At 32.9% G+C, this 27,621-nt stretch overlaps 1 protein-coding gene across 1 annotated transcript in view; it reads left to right on the forward strand.

Moving 5' to 3' along the window:
• Positions 1–27,621, forward strand: part of LOC139494638 (putative ankyrin repeat protein RF_0381) — a 75,246-nt gene that overhangs the window by 41,588 nt on the left and 6,037 nt on the right. Inside the window, exons 8-10 of the mRNA XM_071282797.1 lie at positions 5,722–5,820; positions 10,276–10,374; positions 17,971–18,069. Of these exons, the coding sequence (XP_071138898.1) occupies positions 5,722–5,820; positions 10,276–10,374; positions 17,971–18,069 (297 nt within the window). The remainder of the gene's footprint in view (positions 1–5,721; positions 5,821–10,275; positions 10,375–17,970; positions 18,070–27,621) is intronic.

Genomic DNA, 27,621 nt, shown 5'->3' on the forward strand with positions numbered 1-27,621 from the left:
TTTGTTTCGTGTATCCCCGTCTAGATAAGTTATCTATAAACAGTTTAATACGTTTATTAAATTCGTCCTTACTACTGGTGTTTCTTAGAATTTATAAAAGAATAAAAAACAGGTAGAAGCATGACTCAAGCTTCTATGTAAATACTGAAACGTTTCGGTGGGTTTGGTGTAACAGTTTACAACTGGTATTCCAGAAGTGGTGAACCATTTTCCATTATACAATACAGCATCTAAGAATTTCATGTAGATGGTCTGTTAATATCATATTCTTTATTTAGATGGTTTGTAATAACATTTACGGTACCAATTTTTCTGCACCAGATGCGCATTTCGACAGTACATGTCTCTTCAGTAATGCTCGTGGCCAAAATATGTAAAATTCAAAGCTTATATAAAAGATGAAGAGCTATTATCCAAAATTTCCAAAAAGTATAGCCAAATCCGTGAAAGGAATCAGAGCTTTGCATGAGGGAGATACATTCCTCAATTTATAATAATTTTTAATATTTTGTAACAGCAAAGCGTATTTTCTATTGCAGTTTTAATTTCATTGAAATTAAAATTAGTATCTTTATGGACCCATTTCCCATGTTATAACAGGAGATCTTAACATCGTGCAAGACCGAGAGTTAAAATCATTCCTCAGTAAAGGACCTATATATCGTCCCCCGTCAATCATTAATTGGAATGAGTGTCGTAATATCATCCACGACTCACTCTATACTTACTGTATGAAATGGATAAAACGGGAAAAAGCTGACAAAACATCTTTGGACTCTTTTTTTAATTCAGTAATGAAGATAGTTGATAAACATATTCAACATTTTAAAGAACATTTTACTATCAACAATAACCACAATAAACCTATTTCTCGTATCAAACATAAACTAAAAGAACTAGCCAAGAAATTTGTTTTTGTCCCGGCCGATAAAGCTGCTAATAATATTATTATTGTTTGACGTAAATTTTACATTGAGGTTCTGAAAAAAAGAAATCACCAACATTCCAACTGACTCCATTTTCAGAAAACGACATCTGTAACAAACATAAACTTTTAGCTACTGCTTTTTAAGCAGAGCCAAATACAATGAAAGTCCCAACTATGTATTGGCTTCCAAAGCTACACAAAACACCTTACAAATATATATTTATTTCGTCTTCAAGCCATTGTTCCACTACTAAATTGTCTATTCTTCTTACCAGCACACTTGGTACAATTAAAAACCTGATAATAAATTGTTCAAATAAGGCCTTCGAAAATAGTGGAATTAATTACTTTTGGAGTGTCAAGAACTCGTTGGAAGTACTTGATAAATTGCATGCTTATATTGGTGATTTTGAATCTGTTCAAAGTTTTGATTTTTCTACCCTGTATACCACATTGCCTCACATTCTCATTAAGAAAAAATTCACACACTTAATTAAATGGGCATTTAAAAAGTCAGAATGTGAATATATATGTTCAAACTCTTTTAGGTCATATTTTAGTAGCAATAAACAAAAAAAAACTATGTCTATTGGACATGCTTTGATACTATATATGCCCTTGAATTTTTACTAGATAACATTTTTGTTCGCTTTGGGGATTCCGTATATTGTCAGATTATCGGAATTCCAATGGGGACTAACTGTGCACCACTTTATTTAGGACCTGTTTTTGTATTGCTATGAGTTACAATTTATGACAAAAATAAGCAAAGACCCATCGAAACAACATCTGATAAACAAATTTAATAATACTTTTAGATATTTGGATGATATTTTGGCTCTCAATAATGACGGCTTCAGTATGTATATTAAAGAAATATATCCTGTTGAACTTACTTTAAATAAAGCTAATACTAACAATGACCACTGCCCTTTCCTCGATCTTGATATCTATATCACTAACGGAAAGCTGAATACTAAAATTTATGATAAAAGAGATGATGTTTCATTTCCTATCGTTACTTATCCATTTTAAGATGGTGACGTTCCCTTGTTACCATCTTACGGTGTTTATATATCTCAACTTGTACGATTCACTCGTGTATGTAACAATGTTTTAGATTTTAACGAGAGACATTTATGTATTACTGAAAAATTATTACACCAGGGTTTTCGATATCACAAACTAGTCAAAACATTTACTAAATTTTATCATCGGTATAAGGACATCATTCGTAAATTTAGCTCAATATGCAGACTTCTTATACGTTCAGGTATTTCACATCCATTTTTTATGGAAATATTCTTTATAAAGCACAAAGGTGTCAGTATTCACCTCAAAAACTAACATAACCTTTGAATAGACTTATTAAGAAGGGATATAGTTACGATACCGATGTCAGGTCATTAACGATTGCATATTTTGGCGTTAATATTGATTCACTTATGGGGTCTTTGCATCGGAACTAAACACATTTATTCAAAAACCAGTTGTTGGCATGACACGGGTTATGTTCTTCTCATATATTTGATGATGTTATGATACTAAACCCCTAACGGGAAGGATTGTGCCTGATGTTCATATGATGAAATCATAATCTTTCAGTCAGTTTAATTGAAGTCTGGAGCTGGCATCTCAGTTAACTGCTAGTAGTCTATTGTTATTTATGTATTATTGTCATTTTGTTTATTTTCTTTGGTGACATCTTCTGACATCTGACCCGGACTTCTCTTGAATTGAATTTTAATGTGCGTATTATTATTCGTTTACTTTTCTACATTGGCTAGAGGTATAGGGAGAGGGTTGAGATCTCACAAACATGTTTAACCCCGCCGCATTTTTGCGCCTGTCCCAAGTCAGGAGCCTCTGGCCTTTGTTAGTCTTGTATTATTTTAATTTTAGTTTTTTGTGTACAATTTGGAAATTAGTATGGCGTTCATTATCACTGAACTAGTATATAGATATAGGAAGATGTGGTGTGAGTGCCAATGAGACAACTCTCCATACAAATAACAATTTAAAAAGTAAACCATTATAGGTTAAAGTACGGCCTTCAACACGGAGCCTTAGCTCACACCGAACAACAAGCTATAAAGGGCCCCAAAATTACTAGTGTAAAACCATTCAAACGGGAAAACCAACGGTCTAATCTATATAAACAAAACGAGAAACGAGAAACACGTATATATTACATAAACAAACGACAACTACTGTACATCAGATTCCTGACTTAGGACAGGTGCAAACATTTGCAGCGGGATTAAACGTTTTAATGGATCCAAACCTTCTCCCTTTTTCTGAAACAATAGCATAACATCACAACAAAGAAAAACATACGATAAAATATCAATTGCCAGACTTAACTCAATCAAAAAATTTGTTTAGGGGCCAGCTGAAGGACGCCTCCGGGTGCGGGAACTTCTCGCTACATTGAAGACCTTTTGATGACCTTCTGCTGTTGTGTTTTTTTTTTCTATGGTCGGGTGGTTGTCTCTTTGACACATTCCCCATTTCCATTCTCAATTTTATACGAAATTAACTTCGTGAATGGGGATTCGACCTGACGCGTTTAAGAGGACAAGGTAATGACGGATGTTCTACGATGACTGGAGAAGTATCTGGTGTCAAGACGAGAATTACTCAAGAGCTTTCAAATGCGAAGTATTTCGTGCACTGTCGATCGCACTGTCTTAATATTGTCGTTGTTAACAGTTGTCAGTCAGTCGCAGTTGCCATAAATTTTATGGCAATTTTAGGGAAAAAGATATGGTTTATCAGAGCGTCCAGTAACAGCAAATATATTATGAAATCTGTAATGAAAGATGAAGGCCCAATCGCGATTCAATTTGATTTGATGTATGATCAAGAAGAAGGTTTATTCAGCCAGGAAAAACGACTACTACCAACACTAGCAGAAACTCGATAGACATCCCGAACTGATACATTAACTTGACAATTTAAACACTATGACAAGGTGCTTGACATTCTTGATGAAATTCAAAACTAAACCGTCGGCAACTCAGATGTTACATCTTACAAAATTACTCTTCTTAACTTTAAAATATTAGTATTAGCGGTCGTAACCCAGTTCCTACTAGGCTACCTAAGACCCTTGTCCATAGAACTTCAATCTGAAACCTGTGATCTTGTGGAAGCACATGTTCAAGTTCATTCACTAGCTGCATCTTGTCTCGAGATACGGGAACACTCAGAAGAAGCTTTTGATGGGCTTTTTAAAAGAGCATCTACAATCGCAAATAAGAACAAAATTATGATCAACAAACGCAAACATATGGACTTCACTGTCATAGGGCAAATGCAGCAGCTGAAACTGTAGAAAAGCATTCTCGGATCAACATTTGTATACCTCTGATTGATCACATCATTAAACATCTCAATGAAAGATTTCCGGACGATAGTAAGTCGATGCTTTACGGATTTTACTTGCTACCACGGTACTTTTGTAAGTTGACATTATAGCCTCTATTGCTAATGAGTATATAAATGATATTCCATGTCTTGATGACTTGCCACAAGAAGTTCACAGATGGAAAACTTTTACGTCAAGTAAGGAGATCGGGTCAAAATGTACACTAGAGCAAGCAATCAAACACACGCAGTTTTACTTAAATATAAGGCAATTACTATTGCTTCTGTTAGCCTTGCCAGTTGAGTCTTGCAGCTGTTAAGGATCGTTTTCTGCGCTACGGCGTCTCAAAACATGGAATAGGTCAACAATGACGGAAAACATATTGTGTGGTCTTGCTATGCTACACATACAGAGAAATGAAAAGTTTGGCAATATTGAAGGTATAGAAGTGCTCAAGAGATGGAATTCATCCGGTGACAGAAAAATCGCCTTGGCATTTGATAAAGCTTAACCAAATACAATTTTCAGTATAAACAAACAGTGTTGCTTTATATTAATTTGAATTTTATGATCAAAATTATGAGTGATAAATTACATGTGAATTTTCAGTTTAAGGTATGTAAATTGTGTCTGTGAAGCGAAGTAAATAAGCTCGATTTGAACAGACAAAAAAAAGCAGGATAAACCACAAAAAAGGCTTAAGTTAGCTATGTCAGGGAGTCTTTCATTTTAAGTTCGCAAATTGTTTCACTAAAACGTAGTAAAAAAGGCTTGTAAAGTCATAACGCAGTATAAAGCGTAAACAAATACTACTTTACACCTAACCTTACTCTGAATTATAAAATTGAGAATGACAATGGGGAATGTGTCAAAGAGACAACAACCCGACCATAGAGCAGACAACTGTTTTCAATATTTTTAGGCGCTTAAATATTGAAATGTAACAAAATAACAGAAGTGGTGGATTCTGAAGAGGTCCATTTCATACAGGGAAAAAACCCGATTTTGTTTTGTTTTTTTGTGTAAAAAGGGTTGTTAACAATAAATAACATAAAGCAACATGACAAATTGTATCAACAGGTCAAGTTATCACGAATGTGCAATTTAACAGTACTTGCAGTTACTGTCAGCTAATTAAAAGCCAACAACAATTATTAATAAAAAAAAAATTAGAGTATACAAAACAAAGACCAACTGCAAATTTCTTCATAAGCGTGTTTCATGTAATTGGTCTGATAATAGACTGAAAGTAGGAAATGCATTTTTCATTTCATGATGTTAGTGTTTCGCTTGATATCTTTGTCATTGGTTATGAAGTAGATATTGTATAATGTTTGAATTAAGATCCATCGTATGATAATATCCCATCATGTATTTGTTATAAATAATTTTTTTTTTCAATTTTCACTTTGATTAATTACAGGGAGCTACTCCTCTTCATCAAGCAGCTGAACGGAGGAATGTCAAAGTCGTAGATCTCTTGATCAGAAACAAAGCTAATATTAATGCTCCTGACAATGTTGTAAGTTATTAATTATGTTGAAAAGAAGGACCCTTTTCTGAAAAATACCAACAGAATTTCAAAATATTGCACATTTTTGTTACGGAACAATCATATTCAACCTTTTCAATGCCAGGTTTATGATTTCCTAAACATGTGAAGAGGTTAAGGTTAATAATATGCAAAAAAAAAAGAAGCAGAATGACAAAATATATAGAAGTATGCCTGGTCGATTTAAAACCTCGATCATTTATTTGTTTATATAATTTCTGATGTATTAATAGAAAATAAAGTGACTTAAGTTTGAAGAAAAATAAATCATGTCAGTAGCGGTAGGGACTCACGGAGTACCAACCTGATATGTTTTGCGGGAACTAGCAATTTACTTAAAGTTACTTGACTACGTTCTTGATAAATAAAATAACCATTAAATAAATTGTAGTCGTCTGAAGCGTTTTCAAGTTGTATCTTCACAAGAAACATTCATACCCAACATCTTGGAAGCTAAGGATGCATTGATTACCTAATACGTGTAGAGTGTTAACGAAAAAAAACCCCACTAAATCAATGGTCAACTTCTCATGAGGAAGTTGGTATCAGTAAATCACAAACATACAGAACTTCGAGGAAAACTCTTCACGAAAAGTCCGAAATCAAATGGAAAAATCGAACGCGCAAACGCATCAAATGAATGGATATCAACTGTCATATCCCTGACTTAGTACAGGCATTTTTTTACGTAGAAAATAGTGAATAAAACTTGGTTCTATAGCTATATAAAAATCTTACTAGTATGACAGTTTTATCAATTTCCATTTTGTTGACAATGATTTATGAACAAAACAAACATACATACAATAGGTATTCAGTTATATCGTTTTTAAATACCATCATATAGTTGGTTTTGCATGCATAACCTATGACGCTTTCGTCGTCGAAACATGTGTGTTATCTTTTCGTTGTAGTCGCTGTCTAAGTATACTTCACCTGCTCCTCATGATATCTCTATTAACTAAGTGTTAAATTGTTGTGTATTGTTAAAACACGTTACGTTACTGTCAATGTTTTAGTGACTGTTTTTTTGTTCTTTTTGTACATTTTGTAGCCATTTTTTTAAAACTGTGATTATAGATAGCCCCATGCCATTAATTTTGAAGCAGTAATGGATGACAAGTTTTTAGTCCACCCTAGTCGTTTTTGTGTCTGTTAATGTTTATGTAAAATGCGTTTTAGTCATTTGGTTTCGATGACAATAATTATAAATTTTCGTGAACATAGTGTAACAATGCGTATTGCATGTTCATTTGATAAAATGTAACTGCTCTTCACACAGCAAATAATGTTGAAGTGTTAAATGGGGCGTTGTTCTTTACTCTTCAGTAGTTTGTTTGATCGCAAAAAACAAACTAAATTATGATGAATCAAATGCTTATCTTTCATTTGATAACAGAGTTAACCTGATGGAGGGTTGATTGTTGCAAGTAAGATATTTAACTTATTGTTCGTAATGGTCATGTCAAAATAGGTGCAATTTGGGTATCCTCACGTTACATGGATATTAAGTCGTTTTCCCTTCTTGGTCATAAAAATAAATGACATGTGGGCATACATTTTACGACAAAGATAATCGACAGACATCTACATGACAGTATATAGATTCAAACAATTGAAAGAGCAAAACATACGGACAATTCTTGAAAAGTACAATAATTTGGTCTTAAACTTTTTAAACAACTTTTTGGATTTAAGGTTCAACTCACATATTTAAAAACATTATCTGTGGACTTTGATTAGAGAAGCCAAAAACTGGACCCGATTTGAGAACAAAGAAAAAGAAGTCGATTAGACGGACATAAATATGGCCGTCGATTTTGGATGTTATTTAATTGTGACGTCAGATTTGGACGTCGATTTGAAGAACGGACGTCGATTAGAGAACGGACGTCGATCATAGTCTTATAACAAGAACTATATCCCATTTTTTTGAATGTTTTTTAGAAATCTACCTGTAACGTCACTTTTGTGCGTCGATCTAGTGGGGTGACATGCATTGTATGATTCGGCTGTGCAGTTTTTATGTGCTGACCTAAGTTGTTTTAGGTGTTTTTATTCTGTAGTTAGTCAAAATTTCTGTGTTGCCATTTATATCAATAATATGGTCATTTTTATACATTTATTTCTTGCAAAAGTATGAATTATTTTAAATACTAAGAATTTTCCTATCCAAGTCAGATAACTTAGCCGTAATTGGCACAACTTTTTTGAAATTTCGGGTCATCAATGCTCGTAATCTTTGTTTGGATTCATTACTATTCTGACTCGATCGTCTCTGATTAGTCTTACGTAGACGAAACTTACGTCTAATTGTAGGCCTGGTATCTTTAATAAATATTAGCATGTCGTAATGTTCTATTGTATTGTTTATTTGTGTATTTCTCTGCCTTCTATGTTCTTCCATTTATTTGTATTGTAGTCCTGTCATGTAATGTTGTCATTATAGTGTTATTTCTAACATTGCCATACAAGCGGGAGGTTAGGCTAGCCACAAAACCAGATTCAACGCAACATTTTGTTCTTAAAATGTCTTGTTCTAAGTCAGATAATTGGTAGTTGTTTTCTGATAGTTCGTTTCCCTGTGTGGTGCATTGTCGTTTGGTTTTTTGTTGCACTTTAGCGTTTCTGTAATGTCGTTGTTTTCCTCTTATTTTTAACGTGTTTCCCTCAGTTTTAGTGTGTAACCCGGATTTGTTTTTTTCTCAATCGATTGATGATTTTTGAACATCGGTATACTACTGTTGCCTTTATTTACATATATATTTTGAAATTCATAAAAGTGTAAAATAACATAAATACCGAACTACGAGTAAACTTATATACTAAAAGTCCCTACGCTTATTGCAAAATCAAAAGTTCAAACACATAAAACGAATTGTGAGATTGTGCAAATGTTATTCAATTTGATAAAATCACTCTTGCTGTGTAAAATCTCTGTTCACTTATTATTCCAGATTTTTGTGGAAATTACCATATGCTATTGAAGAATGTTGATCATGTAATTTTTCTGCAAATAAAACATATTACTTAAATGTGTTAAAAAGCTTTCAATTTTAGTCAGTATAAAGCATTGAAAAACCAATTGGTTTTCGAAATTAAGTGTATTTTTTTAAGAAAAGAGAGAATAATTTGTCACACTTCCAGTGATTGACAAATCATTCCAAGAATATTGATGGTAACGCAACTTATCAAGAATATCTTTGTCAAATGATCAATTAGTAATGTGTCTGTGTAAATACAAAACTGAATCAAACAACATTCCTTTAAAACAGAAACACAAGTATGTTTGATGGCAAGGTTTTAAAAAAGTAGTTCGGGCATTTTCAAACAAGTATATCTTCGTTACTTCAAATAAATTTAATATAATATATATATGTACGTCTGAGTCAGTGACAACTCTACAACAGATTTATCCATCGGATCGCCATCAATGATGGTGATACATGGCTGTGTACATTATGTATATACAACTCGTCTAAACATCATCCCAACAATATTAGATCTGTAAGTTTGCTTTCGCAAAGTTTTGTTCTTCCCTCACCGGGATTCGAACCCTTGCTGCTGTGATATCGTGACACCAAATCGCCTGCACTGCAGCCCACCCGCTAAACATATATATATGTGTGTGTGTGTATCTATTGTGTGAACTAATATGAGTCAATTATGTTTTCAATATTATCAATTATCATTAAAAAAATGTCAAAAAATACCTATGTAACCTGGTTATAATACATCTTTTAGGGATGTATATACATGAACTTATCATAGCTACCAGGATTAAATTTGGTATTCACGCCAGACGCGCGTTTCGTCTACAAAAGACTCATCAGTGACGCTCGAATCCAAAAAAGTTACAAAGGTCAAATAGAGTTCGAAGTTTAAGAGCATTGAGTACCAAATTTCCTTAAAATTTTGCCAAATACAACTAAGGAAATAACAACCGTTCAGTACGAGCTGAGTTATTTGCTGTGTTCGTTATGCACGACAGAACAGTAACTAACACTGACCTAGCAGATACAGCATGTTGAGTATGTAGACAAAGTGAATTTGATACAAACCATAAATGTTATGGTCATCGTCACAAATTCGTTAACCTATAAGTAATAACGGTTTTTCAATGGAACGATCTTGATTTGACAAAACAAAGCGTCTCCTTCATATGAAATATATAACTGATTTTAAACAGATAACCACCGATCTATTCCAAGATAATGCAAGGTTTTAAAAAATTAATTCCGTCACTAAAATTTACTAAAAAGTAATAACGAATGTATAAATATAATTGATATTTTTTTCTTGTTGTAACGAAGAAGGGATAAGGAACAAGTACTTAACGTTTTTCAACAAACAAATGTACGTTTATCAATAATATAAAAAAGTAGGCACATTGTTTACTGCTATTGTATTTATTTCATCATAAAGGGAGTTGCCCCTCTTCACAAGGCAGCAGCAGATGGACAGTTGGAAATCATAGATGTTTTTATTAGGAATAACGCTGAAGTAAATGTTTCTGATAATAATGTAAGTAATAACAGAAATATGAATGAATCAATGAATGAATGAATGAATGAATCTTTATTGTCAAAATATTCTCATCAATTATAGCTTGCTAATTGGTGTGAACCAAGGCTCCTTATTGAAGACCACACTTTGACCTATGATAGTTTACTTCTGCTAATTGTGACTTGGATAGAGCGTTGGATGGAGCGTTGTCTCAAAGGCACTCATACCACATCTTCAAGTACAAACCCTAGAAAATATGTGTTTACACAAGTTCAGCAATAATTGAAGTAATGCTTACTATATCAAAAAGAAACACATTTCAATCACTTATAACGGCAATATGATGGGCAACTTATTCTTTAAAATGTTCAAGTGAAATCAAGCGAACTTAATTTTGTCTTAATTTGAAAAAAAAATCATGATTATGCTGAACGTTATGTTATCGGGATTCGAACCCATACTACTGAGATATCGTGACACCAAATCGCCTGCACTGTAGCCGTCCCGCTAGACCCCACGACCACCTGGGCTTCATAAAAATAAAGCTTTCGGTGGCCGTGTGTTACCTTTCCTCCTCAGTTTTAATCTACCGTCGTACTACAGTACATGATATATAAGGCATGGAGATGTTATTATTACAGATCAGCTCAATTACCTATAGTAAAGGATCCTACAAATTAATGCAAGATACAGTCAAGTACGTCTGAGCCAGTGACAACTCTAAAACAGATTTATCCATCGAATCACCAGCAATGATGGTGATACATGGCTGTGTACATATATACGAGTCTAAATTGGAAACCACGTTCAAACCTATGATTGCGTTGGATAAAATCCGCAATTTTTATACGTCTGCATGTAAAACAAATTTCGTTGTAGAAGGGTCTAAATACAGCACAAACAACATTTTTCAAAAGACCAAAAAAGTAAAAAGGTATATTTAAACAAAATGCATTTGACTAACAGGTCGAACAACATTACTGATGTTCTTAAACCCTGCTGACTGCCATTGGCGATTGCCACATAAAATTGATCACGAGATGTAACAAAATGGATCTTAATATAAATTTAATACTAAACAGAAAACGATAAACTTGTGGCCAAGATATTATGCCACAAACACAAGGTGTCAATATTTGTTTTGTACACCAGATCTAGATTTCGACAGTATATGTCTCTTCAATGATGTTAAGGATCGAAACGGTATTTGGAAGGCCATATAATTTACCCTCAATTTCAGATAGACTCTTGAATTTTAAGAGTCAATATAGGATGATAGGAATAATAAAAACCTGAGGGTAAATATGATACGATTAAACGAAAAAATATAAACGAGTATAAATTGAAAACTACGCTCAAACCTATGATTGCGTTGGATAAAAACTGCAATTTTTAAACGTGTGCATGTAAAACAAATGTCGTTGTAGAAGGGTCTACATACAGCACAAACAACATTTTTCAAAGGACCAAAAGAGTAAAAAAGTATATTTAGACAAAACGCATATATTTATTCGTTCCTCCTATTTCCACTCTTTAAAATTCAACAGTCTATCCTAAATTGAGGTAAATTATATGGCCTTCCAAATACTGTTTCCATCCCTAAAACCACTGACGGAAAATCATTTGTCGAAATCCGGATATGGTGTACAAAAAATAGCACCTCATGTTTGTGGTTTACGCTCTTTGCCGCACCTTCATTGTTTTTTGTTCGGTATTTAACTAATATAAAGATCCAATTGTTAAATCTTAATTGGGATCAATTTATTTGGCAATCGTCAATGGCAGTCAGCAGGGTTTAAGAACATCAGTTGGTGTTTTTGGTGGCTTAACATCTTTGCCACAAGTTTACTGTTTTCTATTTGGTATTAAATTGATATGAAGATCCATTTTGACATCTTGTGATCAATTTATTTGCCATTCGCCAATGACAGTCTGCAGAGTTTAGGAACACAAGTTGTTTGACCTGTTAGTCAAATGCGTTTTGTCAAGTTATACTTTTTCACTGTTTTGGTCTTCCTGGAAAATGTTGTTTGTGCTGTATTTAGACCCTTCTACAACGAAATTTGGTTCACATGCACACGTATAAAGGCTGCGGTTTTTATCCCTCGCAATCATAGGTTTGAACGTTGTTTTCAATTAGGACTTGTTTATTTATATTTATATATATTATATGTTATTCTGGTCTCAGACAGGGTATATACTGTGACATTCCCGGCTTAGATTTTATATCCCCTGAGCCGAAGGCGAAGGGGATATAAATCCTAAGCCGGATGTCACAATAAATACCCTGTCTGAGACCTGAATTACAAATATATTGCGGATTATCCCTGTTTTATTGTTTTTTCCAATGCAGGTAGGCCTATTTGAAAAACGTGCATGATGCAGCGTGTATATTCATTATATGTTTACAAAACTTCGAATTTTTCTAAATACTAAGGATTTTCTTATCCCAGGCATAGATTACCTTAAACGTATTTGGCACAACTTTTTGGAATTTTGGATCCTAAATGCTCTTCAATTTTGTACTTGTTTGGATTTAGAAATATTTTGATAAGAGCGTCACTGCTGAGTCTTATGTAGACGAAACGCACGTCTGGCGTACTAAATTATAATCCTGGTACCTTTGATAACTATTATTGTTTCTTAATATTTTGAGTAATCCATTTAAATGCACGTTTTTTTTTTATCTTGACAATTTTTTTTCCGTTAAGAACATGTGTTCAATAAAGTTTATATATTTCATATTTTGTGTTTGTATGTGTGTGCGGCTTTGTTTTTTAAAACACTGTTATATATATTGAAAACCCCGTGAAGTATTTTTTAATTTGCTGTAAAAATATTTTGATCATGTATGTAATAATTTATAGTAACACTTTTAACATTAAATCTAAGTATTTAAGGGGGCTCTCGGATTGAAATCATTTTTTTTTAATATAGGATTTCGCTACATTTTTCTATAAATGAACTTTATGTTATACTCAATAGAAAAATGAAATAAAAAATGGGGTCACCGTTCATTTACACTCACAATCGGCCTTCGAAAGAAGCATACATTTTTGTTAATGTCCTTTTTTTCTGTTGAACTAATAGGAGAAAAAGCAAGAAATATCGAAATAAAAGAAGAACTAAATTACAGAAATCGCTTAAATTTTACAATTCTTTAGTTTATGTACAGCTTATTCGAAAACAACAATAAAAAATATAGGTTACCGATGAGTTAAAAAAGATATTTCAATTGTAATACCCAACAATGGCATTCTTGCACCAAAGGGAGATCATTTAGAGCTTTTAAATGATATCTACATTTTAAAAGTCACCTGGGGCCAACACGATTTGTTATGAAAAATAAATGTTTATTCTTTTTCTGAAAATCCTATACCCGCGAGCCTCCTTAAAGTGTAGCCTGATTGCGTGATTTTGTATTAAAAATGGATGATTGACTGATGCACGTTATTATTTCCACTCTGTGAGCCTCTTACTTTCCTTAGTGTTCTGTAGAGCTTTTTAACTACGTCACACAGTAACCGATGTTATGATGACGTTTTTGAGGTTCCAATTGGGAATTAAAACGTCGTATATACCCCGGCAGTTTCCTGAATATATACTGACATCTCTGTGTTGTTATCCAATCACAAACCTCGCCACATTTGTAATCCGATATATATATTTAAGAGTTTATCTAAAAATGAGGGTACTTTTCTAAAAATGAGGGTACTTTTTATATGGCCTTCCAAATTCCGTTTCGATCCCTAACATCACTGAAGAGACATTTATTGTCGAAATCTGGATCTGGTGTTCTAAAGAAATATTGACGCCGTATGTTTGTGGCACAACATCGTGGCCACAAGTTAACAAAAAATTGTTCTGTTTAGTATCAAATTTATATTAAGATCAGTTTTGTTACATCTTGTGATCAATTTTATTTTGCAATCGCCAATGACAGTCAGCAGGGTTAAAGAACATCAGTTGTTCGACCTGTTAGTCAAATGCGTTTTGTTTGAATATACTTTTTCACTTATTTGGTCTTTTGGAAAATGTTGTTTGTGCTGTTTTTAGACCCTTCTACAACGAAATTTGTTTGACATGCTCACGTATAAAAGTTGCGGTTTTTATCCAACGAAATCAGAGGTTTGAACGTAGTTTTCAATTTAGACTCGTTTATATTTTTTTGTTTGGGCTTGTATCCTGTTTTCCCTCCGGTTTATATGATCCGTTCATCCTATATTGACTCTTAGAATTTAAGAGTTTATCTAAAAATGAGGGTACTTTTTATATGGCCTTCCAAATACCGTTTCGATCCCTTACATCACTGAAGAGACATTTATTGTCGAAATCCGGATCTGGTGTACTAAAGAAATATTGTTTGACATGCACACGTATAAAAGTTGCGGTTTTTATCCAACGCAATCATAGTTTTGAACGTAGTTTTCAATTTAGACTCGTATATATATATAACATCGTGGCCACAAGTTTTTTTTTCTGTTTAATATTAAATTTATATTAAGATCCATTTCGTTACATCTTGTGGTAGATTTTATTTGGCAATCGCCAATGGCAGTCAGCAGAGTTAAAGAACATCAGTTGTTCGACCTATTAGTCAAATGCGTTTTGTTTAAATATATTTTTTTTCACTTTTTTGGTCTTTTGGAAAATGTTGTTTGTGCTGTTTTAAGAACCTCCTACAACGAAATTTGTTTTACATGGGCACGTATAAAAATTGCGGTTTTTATCCAACGCAATCATAGGTTTGAACGTAGTTTTCAATTTAGACTCGTTTATATTTTTTCGTTAGGGCTTGTATCATATTTTCCCTCCGGTTTATTTGATCCGTTCATCCTATATTGACTCTTAAAATTTAAGAGTTTATCTAAAAATGAGGATACTTTTTTTTAAAAATTAGGGTACTTTTTATATGGCCTTCCAAATACCTTTTCGGTCCCTACCATCACTGAAGAGGCATTTATTGTCGAAATCTGGATCTGGTGTACTAAAAAAATATTGACATAAGTTAAAAGACTCAGTTAAAATTAAATGTTTAATACCACCCACAAATTAGGGATTGTAACCGATTTTGGGAATACTTCTCATCCTGATTAAAATTGTACAGAAATTAAATAAGCAAAATCCATTTTAATAGTTCTAAAAGAAAATGTTGTACGATCGCCAATGAGACTACTCTTCACAAGAGACCAAAGGACACAGAAATTAACAACTATATACGGCATTCAGCAATGAGCTAAGCCTATACCGCATAGTCAGCCATTAAAAGTCTCGAAATCACAAATGTAAAACTATTCAAATATTGGATTTTACATATAACACACCTTTTAAAGGATTAACGAATTATTGTCAATTTGTAATGACGCCATTTCCAAAATGTTTGGTGGCCATCTTGAAATTTTTTTTTTTTTCTGGCCAGCAGCGGATTTTTTTTCAGTATCATTTAGTCAACCTTTATACCAAATTTCATGCTTGTATCACGATTTGCACAATTATGTCCATAATATCTCCCACTAAAACTAAAAATCTAACGGCCGAATTTATGTGCAAAAAATGAACGAAACACAATATGTAACACATCAACAAAAACAACCACTGAATTGTACAGGCTTCTGACTGGGCACAGGCACAGGCACATGTATTCATAATGTGGCGGGGTTAAAAATGTTAGCGGAATCCCAACCCTCCTGCTAACCTGGGACAGTGGTGTAACAGTACAACATAAGAACGGACTGTACAAATCAGTTGAAAAAGGCTAAACTCATCAGATGGATACAAATAACAGACATTTTTACAAAAATACAATCTATACTTCACGTGACGGAACTGTTAAGTTACAACATTATTTTATCTTGAAAAGGATTAGTGGTTATCTGTTTAAAATCAGATATATATTCCACACGAAGGAGACAGTTTGTGTTGTCAAATCAATATCGTTCCACTAGATATCCGTTGGTTAACGAATTTATGATAATGACCGTCACATTTATGGTGTGTATCAACGTTCTCTACATGCTTTATGTGCTAGGTGAGTGTTGTTTTTTTTTTTGCTGCTCTGTCGTCCAATAAGCACACAACAAATACATCAGCACGTACTGAACATTTGTTTTACATTGCAGTTATACCTTAATACCTTTATATTCGGGTCGTTACATAAGCCAACGGAAGTATAGGCCCGGTGGATGCCGATCATTTGATGTAGCTGCAAATAAAGCATTATATACTTACCTGTATAGTTAAAGATGAACATTTGTACTAATTCAAAAAGGACAAAGTGACTAATCAATTATATTAAAAGCCATCAACAAACAAAAGACACTCTTTTGAAACTGTGCGGTTACCTAAGTACATGAACGACTAGAACACCAATAGCAGTTACATGTAACAGGAAGCAAGAAATAATACCACATCACACATCAATACAAATTATGATACCTTTCCATTGATTTTTTTTCTTTTTTCATCGTATAGTTTTAATATTGGAAAACAACTGACGAAGCTGTGATGTTTGTTTTAGAAATTATTTCACATTTGGTAAACACATTAGTTCAGCAATTTTTTTTACAGTGATGAAACAGGAAAATGCCAATTGTTATTGTGTAGTTTGTTTCTCTGTTGGCTGCATTGTCGTTCGTTTTTTGTTGACTTAAAGTGCTTCTGTTGTTTCGTTGTAGTGTTGTACTATATTGTATTGTTTGTTTGCGTAATTCTCTGTCCTGCTTGTTCTTGCATTTATTTGTACTGTATTCCTGTCATGTAATGGTGTCATTTTAGTGTTATATTTAGCATTGCCATACAAGCGCGAGGTTTGGCTAGTCACAAACCAGGTTCAACCCACCATATTTTTATTAAAATGTCATTTACCAAGTCAGAAAAATGGCCATTGTTATAGTTCGTTTCTGCGTGTGTTCCATTTGAGTGTTGTGTTTCTTTTGTGTCGCAGATCTCCGATTATATATGATGTGTTTCCCTTAGTTTTAGTTTGTAACCCGGATTTGGTTTTTCTCAATCGATTTGTTAAATTTCAAACAGCGGTATACTACTGTAGCCTTTATGGAACGCATTTTCTGTGATATAAATTCCAGTGAAACATTTTTTCTATGCTATTTGTTTTTGCGTTACACTTTCACATTGTAGGCAGTGTAAGTCTCTACAACATTGACAATCTAATTAAAGTTAAAAATAAAGAGGAGATTGTTCGAAGATTTTGAATAATTTTGCGGACTTTTTAGCGATTGATCAATTATTTTTAGTTAATAATATTTATGTGTACCAAATTTTGTAGGAATATATAGTTATTGAATTTGGAGAAACACAAATACTTTATAATTTATCTGCTTAAATATTAAACAAAAAAAAAACCAAACACAGAATATTCTAAACAGAAAAAACAGTATGTTTGGTGGTAAGTTGAAAGTCCTGTCATGTATATTCAATACTTTTGACATACAAAAATGAATAATAATATATTTATACCAATATATGATATCAACTTATACTAACGAGGATGGGATAATGTACTGCTAATTGGTGTTTTTTTAAACAAACAAACGTACAGATTTTAATATAATATACACAATATATACTGATATTGTATGTATTTTTTAAATAAAGGGAGTAACCCCTCTTCACAAGGCAGCAGCACATGGACAGGGGGAGGTCATAAAAATTTTGATTAGGAATAACGCTGAAGTCAATGCTACTGATAATAATGTAAGTAATAATAAATAAATAAAACGATATAACAAAGCAGAAGCGCAGGCATCGAGAATATACTGCTTTCACTGACACTGTAATATAGCTATTACGTTTCGTGTCATTAGTACTCTGACATAATATTACTTATCATAAGGAAGATTGGCAACTTATTCTGCATAATGTTCAAGTCAAATCAAGCAAACCTTATGCTATCTCAGTTAACAAAAACACGTACTCATGAATATGCTGAAAGCGTAACATATGACCACGTGTAAGTCCAAATTGACACAGTTAAGATTTCAACGGAATTATTATATAATTACTAATCTTATTCGCCTGGTTGTGGCATCCAACAATTTTAAATATCGCGATTTTAAATTCAAATGGACATTATTGGAGACATATTTGATTTGCTATCTAGTGTACTTGGTTTCATCTCCATGTTTCCTTAATCTTTGGAAATCGTTTGTCTTAGCCTTTATTCTTTTGTGAAGTATATTTTGTACTTTTGTTTTCATTTCGTTTCCCTATGGTGTGTTTGTCCTCGTTTGTGTGATCTTCTTTATAAGCACATGTGAGTCGTGTTGAATGCTGAATAAAACTTGCGCTAAATTTTAAATTACCTTTTTAAGTCACAACACAAAATGAACAGCAATAGATATAAAAATGTGTTTGAATAAAATAGTATCATTACATACCAAATGGTCATTTAAACTTATACATTGAAAAATATGAGCACGCCGTGGCAAAATAAGGGAAAAAACAACAGACAATCAACAGAACATACACCGCAAAAAAGAAACCGTAAGACTGAGCAACATGACAGGAAATATTGAGGGTGATCTCCGCTACTCATGTCAGTACAAATCTGGTAATACTTTGGATTCATTTATTTTCGAACTTTCCATATTTCGTCAATTGTGAAACATTTGTATTTCGTGGATATTTAATTTCTTGGTTTTGGTAAAATTTTACATTTTCCCTTTAGATTTGTAGAACCCCTGTACGAACGAAATATACGAAGAAAACTGGTACCAAACGTGCACGTACAATGCGATTTGAAAGTGATATTTGAAAACATGGACATATGATATGAATTGTTTTCGTAACGGGTAATGCCCAGTTTGAAAGGAAATAATGCAAACATAGACATTTGCTCTGGACACACAATTTCAAAAGTTATTATCATATGTTATGCATACATCACCAGCAATGCGTACACTCGGTTTAAATGCCGTTGTCGAACTATATTTACATACATGTACTGCTAATAAATCGAAAAAAAAAACCAGCTAATCATCAATTTGTAACGATGGTCGACATATTCAGTTACAACTTTAGTTGTTTTTCTTAAAACTCTCTTTGTAACAGAAGCACATCTCGATACAAGAAGTACATATTATGCTCGATTACCATTCAATTTGGCAGCGTAAAGATGCGTAACATTATTAAGTATTGTTTTCAATATTTAATTGTTATACACAAGGACAAAATTTAACTGTTATTGTTATGTTCTGTCTTAAATAAAAGTTCATTTTACGATGTTTTTATGATGATAATTATGTCTTATTACAATCCAATTAGCTAAAACGGATAAACACTAATGCATACTAAGTAACTTAAGATGAAACCATTTTTGTACCAGGATCGAGGGTTTTCAGGTGTTTGTTTTCTCCACTTTGAAATAAGTATTAGAACGAATATAACACCACAAAACTTAAAATAAAAAATCGCATTCAAAGCGAAATTAACATGTTTTCTACAGTGTAACATGGATATAGTGAAATGAACCTTTGTGTTTATTCGATTTTACCTATTAAACAATATTCCTAACCAATATAAAATCAAGGAGTAATATATATAAGTACAATTGCATGATAACATAAAATCCAAACGTCTATTAAACTTGTCACTTTTTAAATTGAGAACGGAAAACATTTTTTGAGAAAGAAAAAGAAAACTCATTTTGTCTTAAACATGTTTAACACAGCCCCATTTTTGCGCCTGTCCCAAGTCAGAAGCCTCTGGCCTTTGTTAATCTGGTATGATTTTTAATTCTAATTAATATTTAATTTTAGTTGCTTGTGTATAAATCGGAATTTAGTATGACGCGCGTCTGTCGTATAAATGCAGGAGTTCCGCAAGGCTCTGTATTAGGCCCCTAATATTCCTTATTCATGAAATGACACAGCTGATTATTTAATAAGTTTTATTCAATTAATTACTGATGACACATCCCTTTCTTATTCAAGTAATAATCCATACAGAATAGAGCATGTATTAAATGACGATTAAGAAAAAATCCCAACAAGGACTACATATTGACTTATTAATGTTAATCATGATAAGACGAACACTAAACTATTCTCCTGTAATACTTTCCCATATGATATTTAAGTAGATTTTCAAAATCAAAACTTTACATGCTGGTCAAATATGTTAAACAAATAATTAGCATGCAGTACCTAGTTATAAACTAGACATAACTAGCAAACAATTTTTCCATCTATTACTATTGAATTGTATAGCATGAAACAGGACATCTTTTGATATGAGAGTCACTGATGAGTTTAGTGTAGACTAAACGCGCGTTTGTCGTATTAAATTATAAGCCTGGTACCTATGATAACTATTTACACCACTTGGTCGATGCCACTGCTGATGGAGCTTTTGTCCCCGAGGGTATCACCAGCCCAGTAGGCACTTCGGTGTCGATATGAATATTAATTTAACGGTCATTACTTTACATTTTCTGTTTACAAAAGTATGAATTTGTCGAAATACTAAGGATTTTTATGCCAGACATAGATTACCTATCCATATTGGCACAACTTTTTTGGAAATGTTGAGTCCTTGAATTTTTTAGCAGACAACCAAGTCAACTTTGTCAACGGTAGACCAGACTTGAGGTCTGCCTATTTAGGACTGCTGCTGACCTGCTGACATGTCTGATTCAGATGAGACTGGTGAATAGGTCTGCTTACAAGACCTAGTGACAGGTCGTCTATTGAGCAATAAAATTTAGAGTGGGAATGAGGAATTTGTCAAAGAGACAACAAACCGACCAGAGAGAAGACAACAAACGGAAGGCCACCAATGGGTCTGTTTTTTTTTACTATAAGACGGGACAGAAAGATTATCCAATGCATCGTAACAATATTTTTATACCATAGATATCAATATTTGTTTACGTTGCATTGTTCCCCATTTTTTATAGCCTCTTCATAAATTAAACTTTAACTTGCTTGCCTTATATTTACGGTTCTGTTTTCGCCAAAATTTTAAAAGAAAAAAACAATACGGATTATAAATGACATCTTTAACGTCCGTAAAAATATACTCGTTGTGAACATGAACGAAATGTGAACATAGATGAAATATTTGTCACTTGATGTTTAGTTAGCAACAACATGAATCAACAATACATAATATACTAACAGTGTACTTTTCTCAGACTGTTTATTTTCTGAAAGTACAAATGAAATCAGTCATGCCAGTGATGGATGATATAAACTACTGACTTTCGCGACAGTTTAATATCACGAACACAGATATAAAATGTTGGCACTCTAAATTGGTGCGGGCAAGATTTTGTGTTCCAATGTTGCTGTCATTAGTATTATACATTCAATCCTGACATAAAAATATTACTGAATTACTATGCAGCTATATAGATTAACACAAAAAAGTGCAACTATGGTCAGTTTTGGTTAGCCTGAGGTATCAAAACTTCTGAAAGTATGTTGTGAGACAATATTTTTAACAAAAAGAGGACATGATGGCACTCTTGTTTGATGCTGACATCATTTTGTTCCAATATTGCGGTCATTTGTGTAATAAAACACATCCTGACATAAACATATTACTGAATATTTAAGTGGTTATATATATTTATCATCCTTCCCTGCTGCTATATCAGCTTCCTCAACATACCCGTAAAACCCGTATCCAGTTAGCGCGTGCAAGTTTGGTAACATAATCAAGTGATCAGGACCTATCAACAAATTCTCCCAACATATTGCCTTGTATTTTAATGGTGATAAGTCACCAAATGAATCATTTTAATAAAATAAATCACGCTTGCAGTACTTATTTTACGATTGACCATTTCTGTTTTTACTAAAATTACTTTTCATTCTGAAACGAGATATTGATAAAACGGTGTCGATGGCAGTCTTGATAAGTACTGCCGAAACAAATTTTTCAGAAGTGAACTATTTGACCTGATTTGAACTGTTGACCAGTATTGAGATCAATCTATCGATACAAATGTCAAAAATGTTGGGGTGGCAGTTTAAATTATTAGAAAAAGGAATAGTGAACATTAAAATTCACAATAAAACTAATAATAAAAAAAATGATTAATTAAATGCACATGTAGTATATACTCTAGATTAAACGTTTCATTTTAATAATACAATAACAAAAAAATATCTACAACAATGCAACAACCATTCTGACAAGTCTAAAGTACTTATTTCGTCTGCTAAAACAAAACAAAACAGACATACAAAATGGCTACTGACAAAGATAAGGTTTTTGAAGACCAATCAAATAGATATTTTTACGTCAATTCGGGGGAAATTCACCAAATGAAAGTCAAAGTCAAACTGATGATGATGCAATATGGGAATCAGAAAAAGAACTCTTAAGTGAAATGGATAGCCCATGTTGTAATAACTGGGTTTTTCAAAACCTAGTTCAATTGACCGGTAAAAACATCTCCCGGTAAACATCCCATCCAATCAAATTACACAAAAACAACCAGACGATAATGTACACTCAGAAAATCAAGTTGAAGATATCGCACAAAAAATGTAACAAAAAAAAAAGCAACCAATACATCAACAGACCATGAAAGATTTAGAGATGTGACAGATGCTGAATTATAAGCATCCATAAAGGAAAGCAAAAATACCTGCAGAAAAACCAAATCTGATCTTCACATCTTTCAATCATATTTGAACATAATGGTAAAAAAACATTGATGAAATCCCTCCACATGAATTGGACCCTTTTTTGTTATCACTGCAACAAAAGAAAGACAAACCAATAGCACTTTGGAGTACGAACCAACATCGTTGAAATCCATCCAATAAAGTATCAGTCAGTATCTAAATATCAGCAACTATCAATGCAACATCATGACGGCTGACGAATTTTATAAAAGCAGACAAACTTTGAGTTTCTTGGATTGGGAAATAAACCAAATGCTTCTGATCCATTAACAGATTTCATTTATGCATCAATATAAAAACTGATAATTTAAAATACTTTGTTGAAATTAAAGTGATATTAGTACATTAATTTAATGTTCAGCTTACTTGGTTATCTATGATTATCAACTAGCATGTATAATTTGTCAGGTTTTCTACATATGTTGATACATATGCAAGTTACAATGTGAAAACTGGTTTAAATCATAATTATATTGACTATATGTACATTGATAATTCACATGAGATAGACTAAAGAAGGCAGACTATTAAAAGATAAATACATGATAAACATGTTAAAATTCCATGTATAGTATTTACTGTTTCAGTGTAACTAAGGTAGGATTTGAACCTAAGACCTTCTCATAAAGAGACGCCCTGACCCCTGAGCTACCTAGTTGAATACACTGAAAGCATATACATTTTTTTCAAGAATCATAAGCATTATGTATCTTATCATTTTAACTCAAAGTTACCAAAATAATGATATATTAATGTACATGAACCAACAGTATGCAGCGACGCAATATTGAAAAATATTTCATAAAATTAGGTGATCTGGTTCTGTTATTGTTCCTTAGTGAAGAAAATACCTGCTGAAATATGTTTTCCTGAATGGTAACAAAAGCACTTTTAGGAAATGGTACCCAATAACTTAAACCAATGCAATTTTGTGGGATAGTCGGTAAAAAATAAACACATACCTTCCGGCTACAAATGGTGGGTACAAGGTGCGAGATGTCGAGGTATTTACATAAAAAAGGAAAATTTACCAATATATGTCTTAAATTATTTTTTCCTATACGAATTACGAATACCAAATATTTATGTACTCTTTGACTTGACAACAAACAGCATTTTGATACGATATTTCTGGATTGTTTTGTGAAGCGTATGCTTAAAAGTGGTTAAGAAATCAGCGAGTAGAAATTTTCTTCTTCTGGTGATATGTAATACTTCAATCTTTCAGTCTTTGATTATAGTCTTGTTTCTTTATTTTTGTATCATCTTCAAATATCATACTCCCATGTATGCATAATGATGTAGACGAAACATTTTTCTTCATATAGTTAATGGGAATATTTTACCCTCCGTATTATGGCCGCAAGGTGTATCCGAGGTTTAATATGTCAATGACGTGTGTTAACTAGTAATAACAGAGACACTCCGGTAATAACAATTCCCGCGAAATTATTAAAAAAGAAAATTTTGATAAGAACATTGCTTTAAAAGATGATAAAAATGTTATCTGAATGTGGATTATATAGATATAAAAAAAATATCAGCTTGCTCGACAGAATATGAAGCTATGGTCAGTTTTGATTGATGCTGTGAAATAATTTTGTTATACGAGTCAGCTTGAGGTATTAAAATTACTGAAATGTTGAAAAAAGGACATGCTGGCACTCTGAATTTAGCAGACACAATTTTGAAGTCAATGTGTTCCAATAATGCTGTCATTAGTATTTTACAACCCCTCCTGTCATTAAAATTTTGCTGTACTATGCGGCTTTATAGATTTACATAATAAATGCAAATATGGTCAGTTTTGGTTGATGCATTAAAATAAGTGTGTTATACCAGTCAACTTGGGTTATCAAAGCTACTGCAATTTTGTTGCGCGACAATATAAAAATAAAAATAAAAAGAGCTGGCAATCTTAATTGATAGGGAACAAAATATTATAGTCATTGTGTTTCAATTGTTTTGTCATTTGTATTATACAACCTTTACTGACATACAACTATTGCTTACATTCTTAGGCAGTTATGTAAATAGCTCTTATGCAATCATTTTGTATCAATGGTTCTGATTGGATGACAATAAGCGGAACATTTTCAACCTCATTGTCTGAAACTAAAGAAGCCGACTTTCTGATCGCGGCATGTGATTTCTACAATAATATCCATAAAAACATCATTTATTGCTCCTAGATATCTGCATTTTGTTTACATTATGAAGCGGTCAAGAAGACAGAAAACGTCTGGTGTTTATGTTAGACGCCGGAAACATGACTATGGCGTCACCTAGTTAAGGGAAAAAAAATAACAATTTTTCGCGGAATTTTCTTTCATGGAAATTTTACACTGAACTAATGGTTGCAATTTAATTATGTATTTGTTTTCTATTAGAAGAGAGATAACTGTAGAGTATTAAAGTATTAGGTCCGGTAAGGGCCGATTTTGGTCTCAAATTTCAGGTTCATCTAACGAAAGTTTTTGGACACTTTTTAAACACTTAAGTGTCTATTTCAATTGATTCAATTAGTTTATGTGACATATTTTAACTGATTTAGTCATTAAAAACGCTCTGATTCAAGCTTAGATATGAAAAATCTATCAAGTATGCCTAAAACGTCACTTTACGAATGGTTTTTGTCAAAAATAAAAGTGGCCGCATCCGTGTTCATCCTCAACCTTTATATATGTTTTGTATTAGCATCAAATACAACTTACGTTTCAATGTTATGAATGAACATGAATGCGGCCACTTTCATTTTAGACAGAAACCGTCTAAAAATTAACCAAAATGCTAGAATTTTGAAGATTTCAGTAATTTAGCATGACTTAGAGTGCATTTGTTTCTAACCCGAAATTTTGTCATCGATGACTATCGTTTAGTAAACGTTAAGCTGCTAGAAACAAATACATCGTTTAATAAACTTTATCGACCCGCGTAGTCAGACAGACCAAGGGGGTGTTTGGATATACGCCTAAGGCAGACTATGGTTACCCATAGGTACCTATGGTTTGATATTTTATATGTAAAATATCAAACCATAGGTACCTATGGGTAACCATAGGCTGCCTCAGGCGTATATCCAAACACACCCATAGATTACACTCACGCACTGTAAACAAACAGGTAAAAGTGCGGGAAATAAATAACCAGGACTTTATGAAAACAACACGTGCTCGTAATTATTTAAACGACAGATGCAGAAACAAATGTATCGTTTACACGTCTCAACGATAAACGATCAACGACTACGCGACTATTTTGCGCGTACATCGTTTATGTGAACGATGTCAACGTTGACCAAAAACTGTAAGCAACAAATGGATTAAACGACTACGCGCGTAATCGTTTACATCGTTTAGGTTAGAAACAAATGCGCTCTTAATGATGCTAGAACGCGATATGTGTGCATTGTATGTGGCAAAAACAGCTCGTATTTATGTAGCAGAAGCATTTTATTTTCCAAAATATAGCTTAAAGATTACATTTTCACAATATTTTAAAACTGCTATATTTTGGGACCAAAAAAGGGGTCTTACTGAACCTACTCCTTTTGCAGTTTGCAGACGTTCATCGGTAGTTTTACTGCCACGCGCCGCCAGATAAACTAAAGTTGTGACAGTAAAACTACCGATGGACGTCCTGAAAGTTTCAAATACGAAAGAGTTATCTCTGAAATATATTAACACATTCCCCATTTCATTCTGTAATTTATGATACAATGCAAATATAGTCAGTTTTGTTTGATACGTTCAAATAATTTTTTCGTACGAGTCAGCTTACTGTATCAAAACATGTGAAAATATATATGTTCCTGATATAGTCAAATAATTTTAATATATTTGAGCCAGTCTGAGATATGAAAACAACGGATATATGGTGGTGATTCAACTATTTGAATATAAAAAAGGACACGCTTACACTGTTGATTGGTGCAGAAAAAGAAATGTTAGTTAGACGGCCAGAATCATGATTATTATCAGTAGCTGTAAACCAAAATCGCTTTCAATTTTCATGATTGTTTTTACTATGCACTTAGTACCTTTCATGTTTGGTATTGTTTATCGATTTTATTTTATAAAAGTTTATAAGATTAATGCTACATTTTTTAAACGATCAGAACTTGATAATAGTGTTGTAAGCAATATCGTTTTGGATTGATAGAAAGGCCGATTGCGAATAAATCTGTATAACATGATAACAAGCTATTAAAGTTGTACTCGTTTTTTTATTAACAAATACATGTACTTAATCTGCATTGTTTATATCCCGAAAGTATTATATTGACTTTTATTTTTCTACCCTTCCGCACAATTACTACTTCGGTTGGTTCACTTATAATATTACAGTTTTATTTTTCGATTTTAATTACAAAGAACCAAAGACATTTAAAAATCGATGTAGAGCGGTCCTGGTTTCAGGTTAATTTAGTATTGAGCAGACCAGCTAAAAGTTAACTTGAAACCAGGTCTGGTTTGATCGGAATTGTCAAAATCAAAGTTAATTTATGTTAACTTATGATAAGACTGGTTTCAAAGTTAACTTTTTTGGCAGACACAACAACAGTACTAGGACCAAGTCCGCTTCTCGGATTTACTAGATTGTAGTCCTA

The sequence above is a fragment of the Mytilus edulis genome, chromosome 11 (assembly GCF_963676685.1).
Source record: "Mytilus edulis chromosome 11, xbMytEdul2.2, whole genome shotgun sequence".
Classification (NCBI taxonomy): domain Eukaryota; kingdom Metazoa; phylum Mollusca; class Bivalvia; order Mytilida; family Mytilidae; genus Mytilus; species Mytilus edulis.